This window comes from Brienomyrus brachyistius, chromosome 7, assembly GCF_023856365.1.
Source record: "Brienomyrus brachyistius isolate T26 chromosome 7, BBRACH_0.4, whole genome shotgun sequence".
NCBI classification, from domain to species: Eukaryota; Metazoa; Chordata; class Actinopteri; order Osteoglossiformes; family Mormyridae; genus Brienomyrus; species Brienomyrus brachyistius.
Window position 1 is genome coordinate 6,507,414 of NC_064539.1, and position 17,141 is coordinate 6,524,554.

General features: G+C 49.0%; 1 protein-coding gene across 3 annotated transcripts in view; it reads left to right on the top strand.

Moving 5' to 3' along the window:
- LOC125746383 (astrotactin-2-like) overlaps positions 1 to 17,141 on the top strand; it is a 297,596-nt gene that overhangs the window by 207,658 nt on the left and 72,797 nt on the right. For all 3 annotated transcript variants that reach the window (XM_049020314.1, XM_049020311.1, XM_049020312.1), the window contains exons 12-13: positions 3,607 to 3,773; positions 4,419 to 4,607. In XM_049020314.1, coding sequence (XP_048876271.1) covers positions 3,607 to 3,773; positions 4,419 to 4,607 — 356 coding nt within the window. The remainder of the gene's footprint in view (positions 1 to 3,606; positions 3,774 to 4,418; positions 4,608 to 17,141) is intronic.

Genomic DNA, 17,141 nt, shown 5'->3' on the forward strand with positions numbered 1-17,141 from the left:
CAGGCCAACCCTACCGGATTGTTGCATAATTGCTTTGGTGTGCTTTATTTGTTTTTCTAATCTCCTCATCGACATCATCTCTATTGCCTGAGCAGGCCAATCGATATCAACAGCCCAACTGTGGCCGCACTGACCCCCCACCCAGCCAGTGAGAAAACTACACCTCCTCCCCTAGCTCCCTCTACTGGCTGAAATGCGTCATTGGCAGCATAACAGGCGACTCTGCCAAGTGTGATGCTGCTGTGCTGGAGAGGTGCTGTTTTGTGCACGAACTGCTTACATGTTTACTGCTTACACTGCGTACATGTTAGCATCTCACCGGATCCGGTTCACAGTAACAACATTCATTATTTTACCCATTCCTGCAATTACAAAAATTGTCTCTTTTATGCATGTACACATACGTGCTGAAGTACTGAAGTAGCTAATTGAAATTACATTTACTTTATTTGAAATTACATTTACTTTATATTATAATTTTGACGTATACAGGAGTTGAAATAATGTTTTTTTTGTATCTTGCTCATTCGTGTCTTTGAATAGTAATATTGGTCAGGAAACAGAATTTGACAGTCAGAGCGGTTCAGACATCGCTTGGTTATAAAGGAACGTCGGATCTCTCGGGATCTCAGATTCTGGCTGGCAGACCTCTTTGAGCTCAGTGCCAGATACCTGCCCCCCCAGCCCCACCCCGTTGTGTATATGCGTGACATGATAGCGTCACCGGTAACAAGCTCACGTTTGCAGAATGTGTCCCCTGGGTCTTCATGGCGATCAGGCACTTTTATCAGGACAGGGATAGCTGAGGACAGGTTCGTCGGGTCACAATCCGGCAATCAGACCTCTCACCGCACACTGCCTCCCTTCTGAACGCGTGTCTACTGATCCGAGCTAAACCCCTGCCCATCTGCCGATATTTTTCGCACCCGGGCCACGCGGTGTTCTTAGCCTACCTGTGGTGTTTGTTTTTTTTTTGTTTCCTATCTTTTACGCGCCGGTTCTGGGACTTCAGATAGATAGAGTGATGGATGGATGGATGGATGGATGGATGGATGGATGGATGGATGGATGGATGGATGGATGGACGGACCTCTGCCGACTTCTCACAAGTAAAGTTCCAGGGTGTGTCTGTTAGCGCTTTAGTGCATATCAATGCTCAATTAACCTTACAGGAAAGAACTCTTCTTTATGATTTTGCAGTTTAAATCCAGAGCCGACATCATTTTGCAGCCTTTTCATGTTTGTACACTAAAATGTCAGAATTTTGGCATGATCAGGCCGGTGCTAGTTACGATTTAGATGGTGTCTCTTCAGTGAAGGGTGTTACACGGAGGTCACTAGGTGGCGTATGAAAGCGTCGTTACGTTTTCTTATGAATCGTCTGAGATACTGGAGTCTCCGTCCCTCAGGCCTTAGCTAAGCTCTCTGTGTGATTGTGGTTTTGGTGCCACGGTTTATTTGCTGGTGATAAATGGCCTTCCTGGAAATTCACGACAGCACGGGAACTGAGCGCATGTGGAGGGCCGCACCGTGGTTGGGGAGCGCCGAGCCCAGCGAAGGGCACAGCTTTGTCCCGGAGTCACGTCGGATTACACCGTTAACCTCAATCGCAGCGATGCATCTGGCTTCAGATCAACATCGGCTGGATATTTATTTACCTGTAAGGTTAATGAAAAATCTATATCTTTGAGAATGGGCTTTCTAATAAGTCAAGTAGAGAAAGTAGATAAGTCACCCTGAATAATACTGAAGGCTACATGAACTAATCTACTACCTCTTGTGACCCTGATGGCATGCTAGCTAACTTACTCAAGTTCTTCTGTGTATTGTGTACTTTCAGTATCCTTGGGAAACCAAGTGGAGAGTGGAAAAAAAAGAAAAAGTCAGATAATTACATTCTGACATTAATCTGACGGAAGTGGTAGCTGAGAGGTGCTTTGGGCCGCGTGCAGCCCTAGGATCTGGGGTTCTGGCTGTCAGTAGGCCGTGACAAGAACGTCCCTCTGGTCAAGTAGCCCAGGGGACGTAGAGGAAAAAAACCTTCACAGAAACCCACAGCGCCACACAGACACTCACACTCCCGAAAGACAAATAAAAACGGCAAGAAGGACGCAAACCCGAGGCGTCACACCGGGAATAAAATTAAGGAAACATTTTCATTCAAAACACAGACGTAGACTGAGGACACAAACTCTATGACTGCGCTCACACACACACACACATATGCACAAACAAAGCAAACACAGTCTGTCGAAAAGCTTATTATCCATTTGGTAACATCTAGCACTGCCAAATTAACACAGGAAACAGCATCTGCTCATCTTTTGTCCAATTGGCAGCAACAACTGATTCAGTATTTAATATGGCCATTCGATTAAACAATGCACTTAATATTGATGATACCAATGTTATAGTGCCCTTCCAGCTTAGATGATCTATCGGATTGTGGTCTTTAAAAGATAAATGTTCCCAGGTCAAAGAACAAAATGGGGGAATCAAGCTGAAAAGTGTCATTATGAAATGAAGAAACTACAGGATTAGTGTAATGTAATATGTGTTTAGGGGATTATGTGTTTAACTGATGATTATGTAATGGCGTTTTTTTAATGAGTTGTCATTTGTTTTGCTGTGCTTCTGCCACATTGACGACCCATTTGACAACTGATGTTGAATATTTTGTTGTTTATGAAAAAATTTAAATTCAGATGTTGTTCAAGTGCTTTAAGCAGTACTGTAAGTCAGCTAGGCTACATGTAAGCTACAGGCTGGAAGTAAGCTAGGCTGGAAGTAAGCTACAGGCTGGAAGTAAGCTACAGGCTGGAAGTAAGCTAGGCTGCAAGTAAGCTACAGGCTGCAAGTAAGCTAGGCTGCAAATAAGATAGACTGGAAGAAAGCTAGGCCACATGTAAGCTACAGGCTGGAAGTAAGCTAGGCTACATGTAAGCTACAGGCTGGAAGTAAGCTAGGCTGCAAGTAAGCTACAGGCTGGAAGTAAGCTAGGCTGCAAGTAAGCTACAGGCTGGAAGTAAGCTAGGCTGCAAATAAGCTACAGGCTGGAAGTAAGCTAGGCTGCAAATAAGATAGACTGGAAGAAAGCTAGGCCACATGTAAGCTACAAGCTGGAAGTAAGTTAGGCTACATGTAAGCTACAGGCTAGAAGTAAGGTAGGCTGCATGTAAGTTAGGCTGCAAATAAAATAGGCTGGAAGTAAGTTAGGCTGCATGTAAGCTATAGGCTGGAAGTAAGTGCAGATAAGCACTAATTACAGGATGGGAAGCCAACATTACCTCAAGCCACTCATTCTGTTGGTGGGGGGGGGCATAAAACAGCATAAAATGGCTGTGAACTGATTATTATTATTATTATTATTATTATTATTATTATTATTATTGTTATTGTTATTATTATTATTATTGTTATTATTATTATTTATTACGTGGGTTACGATGTATTCGCTCCCTGTAGTTTCCAGGACAAACTCTGGACCCCTGCGACCATGCATCATACAAGCAAATAGACAAGATGGATGGCTGGATGGATGGACGGAGAGACGGATGGATGGATGGGTTATTATGCACTGACTCTGCCCCCCCCCCCCCCCCACAGTGTCCCAGCGGCCTCCGCCCAATGAAGGACGGTTCCGGTTGCTATGACTACTCGAAGGGCACCGACTGCTCCGACGGCTTCAACGGCGGCTGCGAGCAGCTGTGCCTCCAGCAGCTCGTGCCTCTGGACGACGACCCGACCTCCAGCAACGTGCTCATGCTCTGCGGGTGAGTGCCGGGGGGGGGGCGCCGTGGAGCGGGCTGGCCTCGGCGACCCGTCTCAGGCCTCGGACACCAGCCCGGATCCCCTCGGGTCTGACGTAAGGGGTTATGATGTTTCATGGCTTTACAGTGTGATTTGTCACGTTCTGTTTACATTATTTTCCCTCTGAAAGACACATAGTCGAAAATTAAGGCACCCGCCTGTCTGTAGAACATATCAATGTAAACAAAGTACTGGAATGAAACTCCAAGCATGAAGAATTTCCCCATCAAACTGGACGCCGATTTTTACGGATTTAGTTTTTCTTTCCTTTCTTTTTTTTGCAGTTTTGATAACGTTAATTAGTTAGCTTAACCTGGTAGGGTAGGCCAGGCCCAACCTTTTTAGGGCACTAAGCATAATTCGACTAACCTTGTCATTCGCAGTCTTCTTTCCCATTCTGACCGGTTTATCACATGGGGGCGCCCTCTGGTGGCCGCTGGGCCCTAAGCAGCCGCATAGTTCGCTTATGCCTTAGGCCCACCCAGTGGGTGGGATTTAATCATGCATAAAATTAATGATGAGTGTGCCCCCTTTTAAGGAAAGCCCATGAGTGGCTCCGGGTTTAACACAAGCATGCCCCCCCCCCCTCGTATCCCCTACTCGGCCAGGTGCGTGCAGGAGTACCGGCTGGCGGCGGACGGGCGCTCCTGCGTGCTGCAGGCAGATGCATGCGAGGGGCCCAAGTGCCAGCGTGGCGGCGCGCAGCTCAACAACACGCTATTCGGGGAGATGCTACATGGCTACAACAACAAGACGCAGCAGGTGAACCTGGGCCAGGTCTTCCAGATGACCTTCCGGTGAGTCTGCCCACTCGCCTGCTCCTCAGCGTCGCCACCCTGCTGGCAGCTACCTCAGAGGCCATTTATTATTGCAGCCCATGTCATAATCCTCAGCAATGGCAGGTTTGTGTATGACTCTCTGGAGTAAGAGTTCCGTCCTGCAAATAAGGGAAGAAGAAATAAATAAATCGGCAAATATTCAAAAATGCACTGAAACCTCGGGGGTCCTAGTCAGTATGTATTTGAGAGGATGTTTGTGCGAAATACTGGCATCCCATCCTGGATGTACCCCTTGTGGCCTGGGATGCCCCCCAACCCCAACCAGAATAAGTATCCGAAAGGTGGATGGACCTATGCAAGGATCTGTGTGAAATCAGAAGCATGAATGTGCTGGCTTTGCCGGTAGTATGTAGGGTCCTGTGCCAGTAGCCACAGTGCCTGACCGGGTTCAGTCGTGCTGGACTATGGGCTTACACTAGCACTGGGCCTCATTCTGTCTGCAGGTGAGGGCTTTGTGTCTGTTCGTGTCCCTGTCTGCCAAAGAAACTCCTGTCCGAGAGGCGCTAAGCTGTCCAAAGGAGCGTCCTGGCACCTGGCATCTGGGGGGATCAGAGCAGACAGCAGCCTCACCCCCCAGCCCCCCCTCCAGCAGGCCTGGCACGAGTCTGTCTTGGGACTGCAGGCTGTTAAATGGGGTTTAAAATCAAGTACGACGGCGAAAAAAGGAGAGCAGGACTCCCCATCCCTGGCACTGACCCCCAGGCATTGGCAGCGTCAGGCAGTAGCCCCTGTGTCACGCTGAAAACAAGCCCCCCCGTCCCGTAATTGATATGAATGCCAGTCGCCGGGGTGACGCGTCCGCAAACGGGGGTCTGTCAAGCGGTAAGGGACCTCTGGGAGATAGGGAGTGCAAAGCCGGTTTCTCTCTCTTGCGCACGCCAGGCCGCGGTGGATTAGCTGTGACGCTGAGGTTGAGGCAGTGTGCTGTCTGGGCGCGATCGATCCAGCGGAGTCCTTCTGTGGATTATACGCCCTGAGTGTCAGAGTCTGCCAACCTCCACACCTGACGCAAAGCACATGGATTTGACTGTAGCTCTTGAGATACTGCAAGAACAACAAAGAAGCTAAACTTTATTTGCACTGGAGTGTTTTTTTTTGTCTCATCATACTCTTCTTATGTGACACACACACAAATATGTATAGGTAAGACTGAAGGTTGGGGGGGGGGGCTCATTCAAGGGTCCAACAGATTTGTGATTGTTCTATCAAGGATGGGATTTGAACCAGCAACCTTCTGATCACAGGCACGGAAGCCTAACATACTGAGCCAAACATCACCTGCCCTTGGTATTTTGTTTGTTAAATCAAAAAAATGAAAATAAAAATGTCTTTGGTTGTAATAAAAACATTTCATGGGGGGGGGCATGAATGTGTACACAGAATATTTCTGTCTAAGACCCTAGAACACTTTTAAAAAACTTTTCTCTCTCGGCATGCAGTGTTTTTTCACCTGATTGCCTTGTTAGGCGTTTAAGCCCCGGGAGTAATTAACAAAAAGGTGTGGAAAGAGGCAAAAAAGTAGCAATTTTTTCCATAGATATATTTTTCTCAGCTGGATTTAGAAATTGGCAGTTTGGAACTATACTTAAAAAAAAAAACCTGCCCCAACTTGCTTTAAGGTTCTTTGTATTTCTTGCTTTGATATATAAGACACTGCTAGGCCTGGTAATTAAAAATTGATTTCATCGTGTATCTGAAAGGGTTTTGAGGGGTTAAAATTAATGGTACAAACCATCCATGAGCTTCAAAGGCTCCCTTGACATAAGAGCCCTGGAGAGATGTCTGAGAGTATATTCTCATCGTCCCATCGTGTCCACACAGAAATGTGCCTTTGTCACATCGGGCTGCTTGACTGAGATTGAAAACGGAATTGACTTTGGCACATTCGTTTTTACCGGAGCTTCTCTGCCTCCGTCAACCTTGGCCGTAACGCGTCAGTCTAAAAGTGTCTGCCTGATGTCGGTGTGGGGATATTACCTCCGTAAAGCGTCCCGAGATCACAGTAACACATTAATGTATGTGGGAGGGAGGAGAGTAGCATGGTCCTATAAAAGCTGCCCGAATTGTCCACATTCATTTAGTGTCTTTTTCAAAAAAGTGTCTTAAGATGGTAACAGCCGAGCTCTCCCTCCACCACACTGTTGGCACCTTATTTTAAAACAGGCCGCTCGGCCATTTGGCCAGATCGGATGGAACGGTGGTGTTAATTAGCCATCTTTCCACCGCGTAAATTAACGAGTGACTCCGAGTGCATGCCCAAGCCAAAGTCATAACGAGGGTGAAAGGGACTCCACAGAGGGAGGCAGCGGACTATTTTAATTATGCACGGATGCACAAATCGTCCGTTAGCCGCCAGAACCTTCCGCACCGAGAATTCTGGCTTCAGATTCCCAGGTCGACACTCAGAATCGGCTTCATGCCAGCAAATATGGTGTTCTTATTTTAATCTCATAATGGGTTTGAGGATCCCACCTGCAATCTGGACCAAGTCTCTTGGCTCTTTCACCTTTCACCGGCATAACCCGACGCCAAGGTTTTTTTTAATGACTGAGGAAAATGAACTTCGCTGTCCCACTGTGCCCATTCTTTGCCGCGGAGCTTTTGATTAAACCGGCCACTCGCTCGCCACCTTAACACCTGCGGTTCACCAATCAGCAGCTGCCCGCCTCTTCTCCACTGATGCGTGAATGTTATTGGTGACGAGCACACGATTCTCATTCTTCCATGTTGACAAAGCACACATCGCCCCCTACGGGCCCAGTCTGGTATTGCTCAGCAGCCACCCCTCTGTTCCGTTTGCCAATGTGCAGCTATCTATCCATCAATCACAGGTAGGGATGTTATTTTTTTAACAAACATAAGAGGTATGATTAGCACCAGAGCGTCATGAGTTCAGGTTTATGGGTTCAAAATCTGCCCCACCATTTGGGGGTCCCTCTGCCTGCGCTGGTTTCCAACCCCTGTCATGCAGTTAGGCTAATTGGTTACTCTGTGATTGTGAGTCTGCCCTGCGCTGCATTGACTCTCTTTTCTCTCAAACCCTGTCCTAATAGGCTCCATGCTCCCCTTGACCTTGTGTTGGATAAATGGTATGGAAGATGGATGGATGCTGAGATAAGTGGCCTTTGGATGCACTGGCCTTCAATATGGTTGGTAGCATCTGCTCTCACTGAAGGTTGCTTAAATAAATTTTATTTGGTGCCCAGTAACACAAAGGCAGAGCGGATGTGAGCAGTTCCTGTGTAGTATTTGTTTCCTTGTGGCATTTCGGCATTTGAGAAGGTCGGTCGCCTTCCTAAGGTAACTTAAGCTTTTAAGGCCATAGACAAAAGTCACAGGGTTCAGCCCCCCCGCTGTGCATCTTCGGCACCGAACGAGAGGAACTCACCCGACCGGTAATCACATTGCCGTCGACTCGAGCTGTTTCGGAAGCAACGTCGGTATGTATTTCGGTGGCTGCCGTCTCTACGGGACAAAGGAAGAGTTTCAGGAGCAGAATTCCCCGTGAATGGGAATGGGGTATATTCCTGTCACGTGAAATCGGATAATTTCACTGGAGCTTTCTGCCAAAGAGGATCATTCCAGGCTGGTGGCTCGTCAGACATGAATTCTGGTAGCCAAAAGACTCGCTATGCCGTTCATCCGGAAAGCCCTGACGTTCGCGGTTTTATCGTCCGCTGCGCTTACCACTGTGTATTTGCTAAATTTAAGGTAAACAACTTGCTTGGGGAATCTACATCTTTTGATTTGTAGGTTGAGTTTCTTAACAAATGTTTTACCTTCTGCTTTCCGGCTGTTGAGTGAGCATCCGCACAAACACGCAGACACGAACATATGCGCATGCATTCCACACAAACCCACGCATTTATATTCTCCAACTCGGCCTCGAGTCTGTGGGCACCTGACCCACCCTCCCTATCCCCTCGGGCTCTTGAGCCTCCTGTTGTTCTTTTTTTTTAATGACACTTCTTCACAGGACCCACCAAGCAGGACGAGATGGCAGTCATCCATCAGCCGTGACACCCGCATTTCAGGTGTGTCACTGGGGGAGGGGGGGAAGTGCGGCCGGCCAGAATGAGAAAGAGAGGAGGCCCATCCATAACTCCAGGCAGTCAGACATGGAGACCGAGGAAAAAGTCCAAAGCTGTCGCTGTGCATTGCCTTTAGGGGGAGCCAGAGAGCAGGAAAGTTTAGAACAAGAGGCGGCTGTTAAATTTGGCCGCAGGCACAATTACAGGGAAGAAACGCTTATGATTATGCGTCAGAAAGAACGTGATTTACCCTGCGGATGCAAAGGAGGTCCTAGCCTTGTAGCGCTTCCTGCTTTTTCTGCTTCCGTCTCCCTTGGAAACTTTGAAGCGCCGTCTTTCTTCTGCTCACACATGCTGCTGTCATAGAAACAAAGGCCCAGGCACAAGACGAACACGAGCCTTTAAAACGGCAACCTTCAGGTTAAAAGCCGGGCTCCACAGCCGCCGCGCCACCCGCTAACCTTCACGCTCGTCTTTTCATGTATAAATAGCCGTGCGCAGTGAACGGGCCTTAATTGTATTAAGCTGCTCGTATAAATGCGATCAGCGTCCTGAAGTCCCAGCGGGGCCCAGTGCTGAGATCACATTAAGAGTTCTGCAGAAGCGTTCGAAAACTGTCGCATTCGTTCCTGCATTTTGTTGCAAGATGCTGCATAGGCGTAACCCATGTGCTAATTAAATTTATTAACACTCACGCTCACTCGTGAGCCTTCCAACCCCCCAAATACTCTGGTTGGGAACTGACCACGGGAGACGCAGTGGGATAGTGATTCCCAGTCCCAGCCCATGTGACATGTGAGGCGCAGACTCCCGCCAACCCTGACACAGAGAGGCGTCTCTTGCGAAGCACCCAGACGCTCCCGTGCAGGTGGGATTAACCAGCCAGGTCTCACCGTGCACTTTTACTCAGTTGCTTGGGGCTGTGTGACCATAATTGTTTTTTTTTTTCTTTTTAGTCAGTTTTTTTTCTTGCCTTGTAATCCCGGGGGAAATCTAGGGCTGTCGTCCGCGGAAGAGATTTCCCGGCAAACACCCCAGGCTCCGCCTGCAACCAGTAAGGGACGCAACGCAAACGCTGCTAATGAGTTCATGATTTTCCACCCCCCACCCCTCCGCCCCACTACAGATATAATTTTACAAAGACCAACAGAGCTATTATCGCGGATACTGAAGGCTGTAATGGCTTTATTCTGTTAGAAAAAGTTCTGAAACTTTTCAAACACAGCATCTTTCCACGACTGAAATCTTGCTGCATATTTTTCAGAATTATTTGCCCAGCTGGGTTTATCTTTGCCGAGCATCACTACCTCTCCTTCCTTCGAGTACCCGCCCACTCCCATGAAGGGCCGTCTTGCTGTTCATACCCCTCCCCCCCCATCCCCCGTCCCCCACATTTCCTATAAGACTAACAGAGGAATATGATGGCGAGGTTTCTTCTAATTCACCATATGTTCTCACCACTCGGCTGATTTCCCACACGTCCCGTAAGAACCCGGCCTCATCTTCGGATCGCCGAGGGCTTGTCTGGGAAACACTGGCCTCCCGTAGCGACTAAACAAATGCAGGACTGAAGCGAGAAAGGAGACCTGTTCTCTGTGTAGCTGAACAGTACCAGGATGGCCTATTGGATTCAGGACTAAGAGACTGAAGTTCCAAATCCCAGACACAGCTGCCATACCCTCGGACAGAGGTAATTAACCCGAATTGCCCCATGAAATGGCCAGTCGTGTGAACACGGACCTGTAACAAAATTGTGTCCTGCAGGATAGAGGCTCCTAAAATGAGATTTTTATGGTTGGTCCTTCCCTTCTTATTTTAATCATGAATGTGGGACTAGTGTCCATTCCTGAGAGTTTAGCATTAGTTGTGCGATGAGCGCTATCGCAGAGGCCGGGCTGTAGCGTTGCCCCTAAAGCTTGGACGATTAGCTATGTATGGGGGGGATGCATGTTCGTGGAGATTTGGGAGCAGCGCTTGGGTTTCTGGGCCCAAAATGGCAGATTACACAAGAGTAAGCTGGGGTCGCGACCCGGAAGTGGAAACTCCCGCAGGGCCACAGGTAGCCCAGCCCATAGAGCTCCTGTAGTTACAGCCAGTGCAGTTGTGTGATCCTTCCTACATCCCCTGGAGCATCTCGCTTACTCGGAAGAAGGGAAATTGCAAAGCAGCCAGCTCCAGGGAAGGTTTCTATGGAAGTGGCTGCAGGAAGCACTGGCGTCGCCGTAGTAACAGTGATGGATGCGGATGTGTCCCAGGCTGACAGGTTGTTTATTAGAGCGTATGGGAGCACAATCAGAAGGACATGTGTCCGCTTCTTATATCACTTTCAAGCCCTCCCCCCATTCTTCCCCCATGACTGCATCCTTAATACCCTCCCTGCTCACACACACAACAGTGAACATCTCGGAAATTACTGGGAATTCGGCTCGCGCGTCTCCTCACCGTATCCTCACTCCAGTGTTTAAATGATCATTTCGGTGTCCGGGGGACACAAAGCAGAGCAGTGAGCGATGGAGGCAATAATGGCTGATATACCTCAGCCTGTTCCAGAAAAGGCACGCCCATAGAACCCCTAACACACAGTTGGGGCATGTTATGAGCTGGTGGTTCTATGTGACTATTAAACCAACCACAAAAATATGAGTTTTCACATCACAAATCAAAGATTGTGGGTACAAATTCGATCTTAAGAGCATTCACGATAATCGTAGTCTTGTTTTAGCTTAAGAGTATTTATTATGCTGTTCTTTAAACATTTAAACATCTTACATCAGAGGTGAGGGATTGCTTAACCTAGTCTGAAAACTGGTGCAGCATTTGAATGTTTTCAACCCATAAAAGTGAAGCAGATTTTCCAGGGACAGCAAAATGAATGTGTGCATGGTGGCGTTAAAGTAGCTATTGACATGCAGACGACTGCAGCGTGACATGCGATCAAAGACCTGGCACCTTTTATCTGTCTACCCAGTGGGATATCGCAGCTCCTTTGTCTCAGTGCCTCGCTCCAGGTTTCTACGGAAACCTTACGAGGAGGACCAGGCTACACACTTCAGCGTGAGTGTACCTGTATGGAGAGGTTCAGCGCTGAGATGGAATGCTTAATGCCTTAATGTCGCCCTTCCTTTCAAGCTGTTTATTTGTTTTGTTTGCAAGGCTCCGCACCAAGTAAAAGCATTCTGGGATCGAGGTCCCTGAGTGATAGGAAATCAGCCTACCAGCGCCCTCTGTTGGTCAAACGCAGTGCTTTACTGCTGGATGTGGTGCACACAGCAGGTGTTGTGCTTGGCCCGTTGCTTAGGTGAGACAGCTCCTTTCAGCCCCTGGTAGCCTGTGGACATCTCATCCGCTCTGGTGCGAACCTGTGACAATTCAGGTCAGCCGGTGACCCGACGTGTTTGTCTGTGAGGATGTGGGTCATTGTCTTTGAGAGGGAAAAATGACATGAAACAGTGGTCAGGTGTTCAAAAGGGACGGTTGGGTGACTTAGGGTTCTGTCCCTGTGACTGGTAGGTTGTTGGTTTGAATACTATGGTTGGCTTGGTGATGTCGCCATTGGGTCCCTGAGTGTGGCCCTTAATCCCCAATTGACCCTGATTTCTCTGAAAAGTTAAGTGTACATTACTTGGGATAAAACAGTAGTTTCATTTTTAAACAATGAACACTTATTTATTTAAGAACAACTTAAAGGTGCTACTTCCAGGAAAGCAGGTGCTATAGGGAAATCTCAGAAGATAAACATAGATTACAGTCTGCTTTCTTAGTACCTTGTTAAATAAAGTTATCGCCTCTTATCTGTATCTGGTTGGAATCCTGTTATGAGCCACTAATAGCTTAAAAATGAGAGCCAATAGGAGATATTCAAACAGCACTGTGCATTTGGAGGGGTGTGAGTGAGTCAGTCAGTCAGTCAGCCAGTCAGTCAGTCAATCAGTCAGTCCCAGCACTGTCATCCTGTCCCACTCCCTGCTTCTTGGGATGGTGGCTGTGCGACTGGATGGCGTTTCTCACTTCCTTGCTCTGTTTTGTTTTGCCTCATCCTCCCCCAAGGCTGGCCAGCAGCTCCACCAGCCCGGCGGGTTTAAGCCATTGAAAAGACGGGGACGCCGGCCAGCAGTCAGAGGCCGCTGGCGGCGATAGGGCCGCCATCTGCGAGCCTCGAAAGCGAGGCGGCTCCCTTCCCTCTCACACCAGCCCAAATGGCCCCGCTGGAGCCGTGGCAGATTAATCGCGGCTTTAGGGAGGGGGTGATGCTGAGGTTTCCACAAAAAGAAAGATGGGTTGTAAGATACCATGTGAGGGAGGATTTTGGTGAAACAGTCCACTGTGTACTGTGGAAGGGGTAGGGGTTAGGGTTTGGAGGTGGATGAGGGTGTGAGGATGGAGGCGTGTGGATGAGGGTGAGAGGATGGAGGCGTGTGGATGAGTGTGTGAGGATGGAGTGTGTGGATGAGGGTGTGAGGATGGAGGCATGTGGATGAGGGTGTGAGGATGGAGGCGTGTGGATGAGGGTGTGAGGATGGAGTGTGTGGATGAGGCTGTGAGGATGGAGGCTTGTGGATGAGGGTGTGAAGATGGAGGCGTGTGGATGAGGGTATGAGGGCGGAGGTGCATTTATGAGAATGTGAGAGTGGAGCCATAAGGATGAGGGTGTGAGGATGGAGTGTGTGGATGAGGGTGTGAGGATGGAGGCGTGTGGATGAGGGTGTGAGGATGGAGTGTGTGAATGAGGGTGTGAGGATGGAGGCTTGTGGATGAGGGTGTGAAGATGGAGGCGTGTGGATGAGGGTATGAGGGCGGAGGTGCATTTATGAGAATGTGAGAGTGGAGCCATAAGGATGAGGGTGTGAGGATGGAGGTGTGTGGATGATGGTGTGAGGGTGGAGGCAGGTGGATGAGGGTGTGAGGATGGAGTGTGTGGATGAGGGTGTGAGGATGGAGTGTGTGGATGAGGGTGTGAGGATGGAGGCTTGTGGATGAGGGTGTGAAGATGGAGGCGTGTGGATGAGGGTATGAGCGCGGAGGTGCATTGATGAAAATGTGAGAGTGGAGCCATGAGGATGAGGGTGTGAGGATGGAGGTGTGTGGATGAGGGTGTGAGGATGGAGGCATGTGGATGAGGGTGTGAGGATGGAGGCGTGTGGATGAGGGTATGAGGGCGGAGGTGCATTTATGAGAATGTGAGAGTGGAGCCATAAGGATGAGGGTGTGAGGGTGGAGGCAGGTGGATGAGGGTGTGAGGATGGAGGCGTGTGGATGAGGGTGTGAGGATGGAGGTGTGTAGATGAGGGTGTGAGGATGGAGGCATGTGGATGAGGGTGTGAGGATGGAGGTGTGTAGATGAGGGTGTGAGGATGGAGGTGTGTGGATGAGGGTGTGAGGATGGAGGCTTGTGGATGAGGGTGTGAAGGTGGAGGCGTGTGGATGAGGGTATGAGGGCAGAGGTGCATTTATGAGAATGTGAGAGTGGAGCCATAAGGATGAGGGTGTGAGGATGGAGGTGCATTTATGAGAATGTGAGAGTGGAGCCATAAGGATGAGGGTGTGAGGATGGAGGTGTGTGGATGATGATGTGAGGGTGGAGGCAGGTGGATGAGAGTGTGAGGATGGAGGTGTGTAGATGAGGGTGTAAGGATGGAGGCAGGTGGATGAGGGTGTGAGGATGGAGTGTGTGGATGAGGGTGTGAGGATGGAGGCTTGTGGATGAGGGTGTGAAGATGGAGGCGTGTGGATGAGGGTATGAGGGCGGAGGTGCATTGATGAGAATGTGAGAGTGGAGCCATAAGGATGAGTGTGTGAGGATGGAGGGTGTGTGGATGAGGGTGTGAGGATGGAGTGCGTGGATGAGGGTGTGAGGGTGGAGGCACATGGCCATAGACCAGGCACAGAGTTTTACAGGAATACACTTAAAATGTTGGGAGAAACCTGCAGCAGCAGCTTGCTTCAGTGCCCGGCAGAGAGCCGCCTCCATTACAGTAAAGCAGCCTACGGTTGGTCGGGCGGGGGCCTGGATAGGGGGCAGATAATAACCGTAAGTGGGCAGTGTTGTTTCTTTATTTCTCCACTTTGCTGATGGTGTGTCTCACAGCCTGACCCCCTGTCCGCCTTCTGTCCACGTTTCATCCCGACTGTGGCGCGCTTATCTGGAGGTGATCCATGACCCCGCAGTAATAGAGACGCCCACAGGGGAGCACTTTCTGCATATGTGTGTGTTTTACCAGGCAAAGACACACAGGAGGATTTTCTCTGAATAGCTAGCCTTACAGTGAGCGTTTAATCCAGAGTCAAGGTGCCATGAGCTCAGGGATCGCATCTCCTTTTCGCACAGCCCGGGCTGTCGATGTCACTCTCAGCTAGAGTTACCGTGGCGGCAGGATGCTCTGCCCCCAGAGGATAATCCCAGGTGTTTAGCTGTGCACTGGCTGGCATGTCACTGAGCCCCGATTCTGCCGCATCATCATCAGTGTCATCATTATTATTTTGGTCATATGGAGGTGGGCTCAGTAAGGAGATCTCACGCCTCAAAGGTGGTGTTCGCACACTTTCCAGCCGCAGTCAAAAAACATGCAGCCGGTTTTCCTGTAGTGAATGACTGCATGTGTCCAGTGATGGACTAGCAGCCACTTCAGGGTGTTGTATTTCCTTGTGCCCTGGGCTGCCTAGGATAGGCTCCAGTCCCCCAACCACAACCAGGGTACGCAGGTAGAAGATGGATGGATGTATGAAAGAATGGATGTTTCTTAGAGAAGTTATTTGGGAGACGTAGCACGCAGATCCCTTCCAGGGGCGATTTCTCTGCAACTTGGCAAGATGTCCTAATAACTCTTTAATTTGTGACTTACTGCCTGTTTACATTTTGCAAGCGTGACAGAGCGGCTGTCCCGGGGTGTCACGGCGGCGATCGTTGGGTTTGGGGGTGGGGGGGGGCTGCTTCATCATTATTAAAGCCTGCCACCTTGCCTGCCGCTCATCCTTCCTCGTAAACGGCATTAAAACTTTCATCAAATTTTTTTTTTATTTGAAGCTTCTTTGACAGTAATCGGCGTCAGTACCACGCACACCTGATGCCACTGAGCAAACATAGGTGTGCCTTTCATCTACGGGATCACGAGTGCGTGGCTAAACGTGTAAACCCGTCGTAAAAACCGGAGCCTAGAGGCCACCTCGGCCTCCTCCAGCACAGGAGTAATAATGTCATTAAAAATATGGCAGGCTGACCCCCCAAGTCAGTCAATCACCAGGAGACAATAAGCCCAGCGAGAGCCAGCGCACCAGATGGCTTTCATTCTCATAAATTAATTCTAGAGAGAAACCTGAAGCAGCCAGGCCCACAGAGCCATAGTCCGACCCTCCCAGGCCTGGCGCCGGTGCCCATCATCAGCCGGCGGGTTCTCTGGTAGGGTGGGTCCCTAACAGCACCAGTACGGCGGCCTTTTTCATGATAATCGCCCCCACTCTCCTTCACCCTCACCAGTTTGCCGAGACCTGGCTTCGTACCAAAGCAGCCTCACACTCGCTGTCAGGCAGCTGCATAGACGCCCGTCAGGGGCCCCGTCACCAATCAATGGTGCGTCTTTATAACCACAAGGCTTCTCCATGGCTGGAGCGTCCCCTACACGGGAGGGCATGGGTCCCGCGCTGCCTGCATTTTGCAAGCCAGTAGGGAGGGGGGCGCTGCAGTCCAGACGAGCTACTGATGTTGCATGTCACCTGAAATCCCTTCCTCCTTATTGGGTACGTGGGAGGGTGAGGTTTGACGATTTACCCGGAGGCCACCGGCGATTTACAGCCTTCCCGTTTTTCTGATAAAAGCTCTGTCTTTGAAATCACTCTTCTTATTTTAATATTTTATATTTAAACACCCACAGGACCCATTACAGTGTTGCACTGATACTGTAAAGCAAACCATTATTAAATGTTGTAATAATAATAACAATAATGTTTTGTTGTGTTTTGAATATAAAACATGACTCCCAGGTAATTAAGTGGACACCTGCCTGGAGACATAAGTGCACCTTTATATTTAGTAAATTGTATTAACAGAAGCCTGGGTGCAAGTGTAAAATTATTTAGGTAATGAACACGATAGCCTCTTCCAGTAACCATTTATTTTGGCAGCTATTTAATTATAGCGATCAGACTGATATAACACAATAAATTCATTGTTAATGTTTCACTGTGGTTCAACCCTGCGATTCTGACCAGGGTAAGCGGTTAGAAGGTGGATGGATGGAAGGAGAGATGCAATGTGGTTTAAGATAGACATACAGCAGGCTGTAAGTCCACACTGTTGTCCAAACGGCTTTATTTTAAGTCTATTGGTAGAGATTTGCTACCGATTTCAAGGTGTGCACTGACTGCAGTGATCTGCTCGTCACTGCAGATTCTCTGTGTGAGACCGTCACTGGCATTGGGATTTGTGCAGAGGATCCAGGAGGAAAACCTCACTGCTCACGTCTTTGGT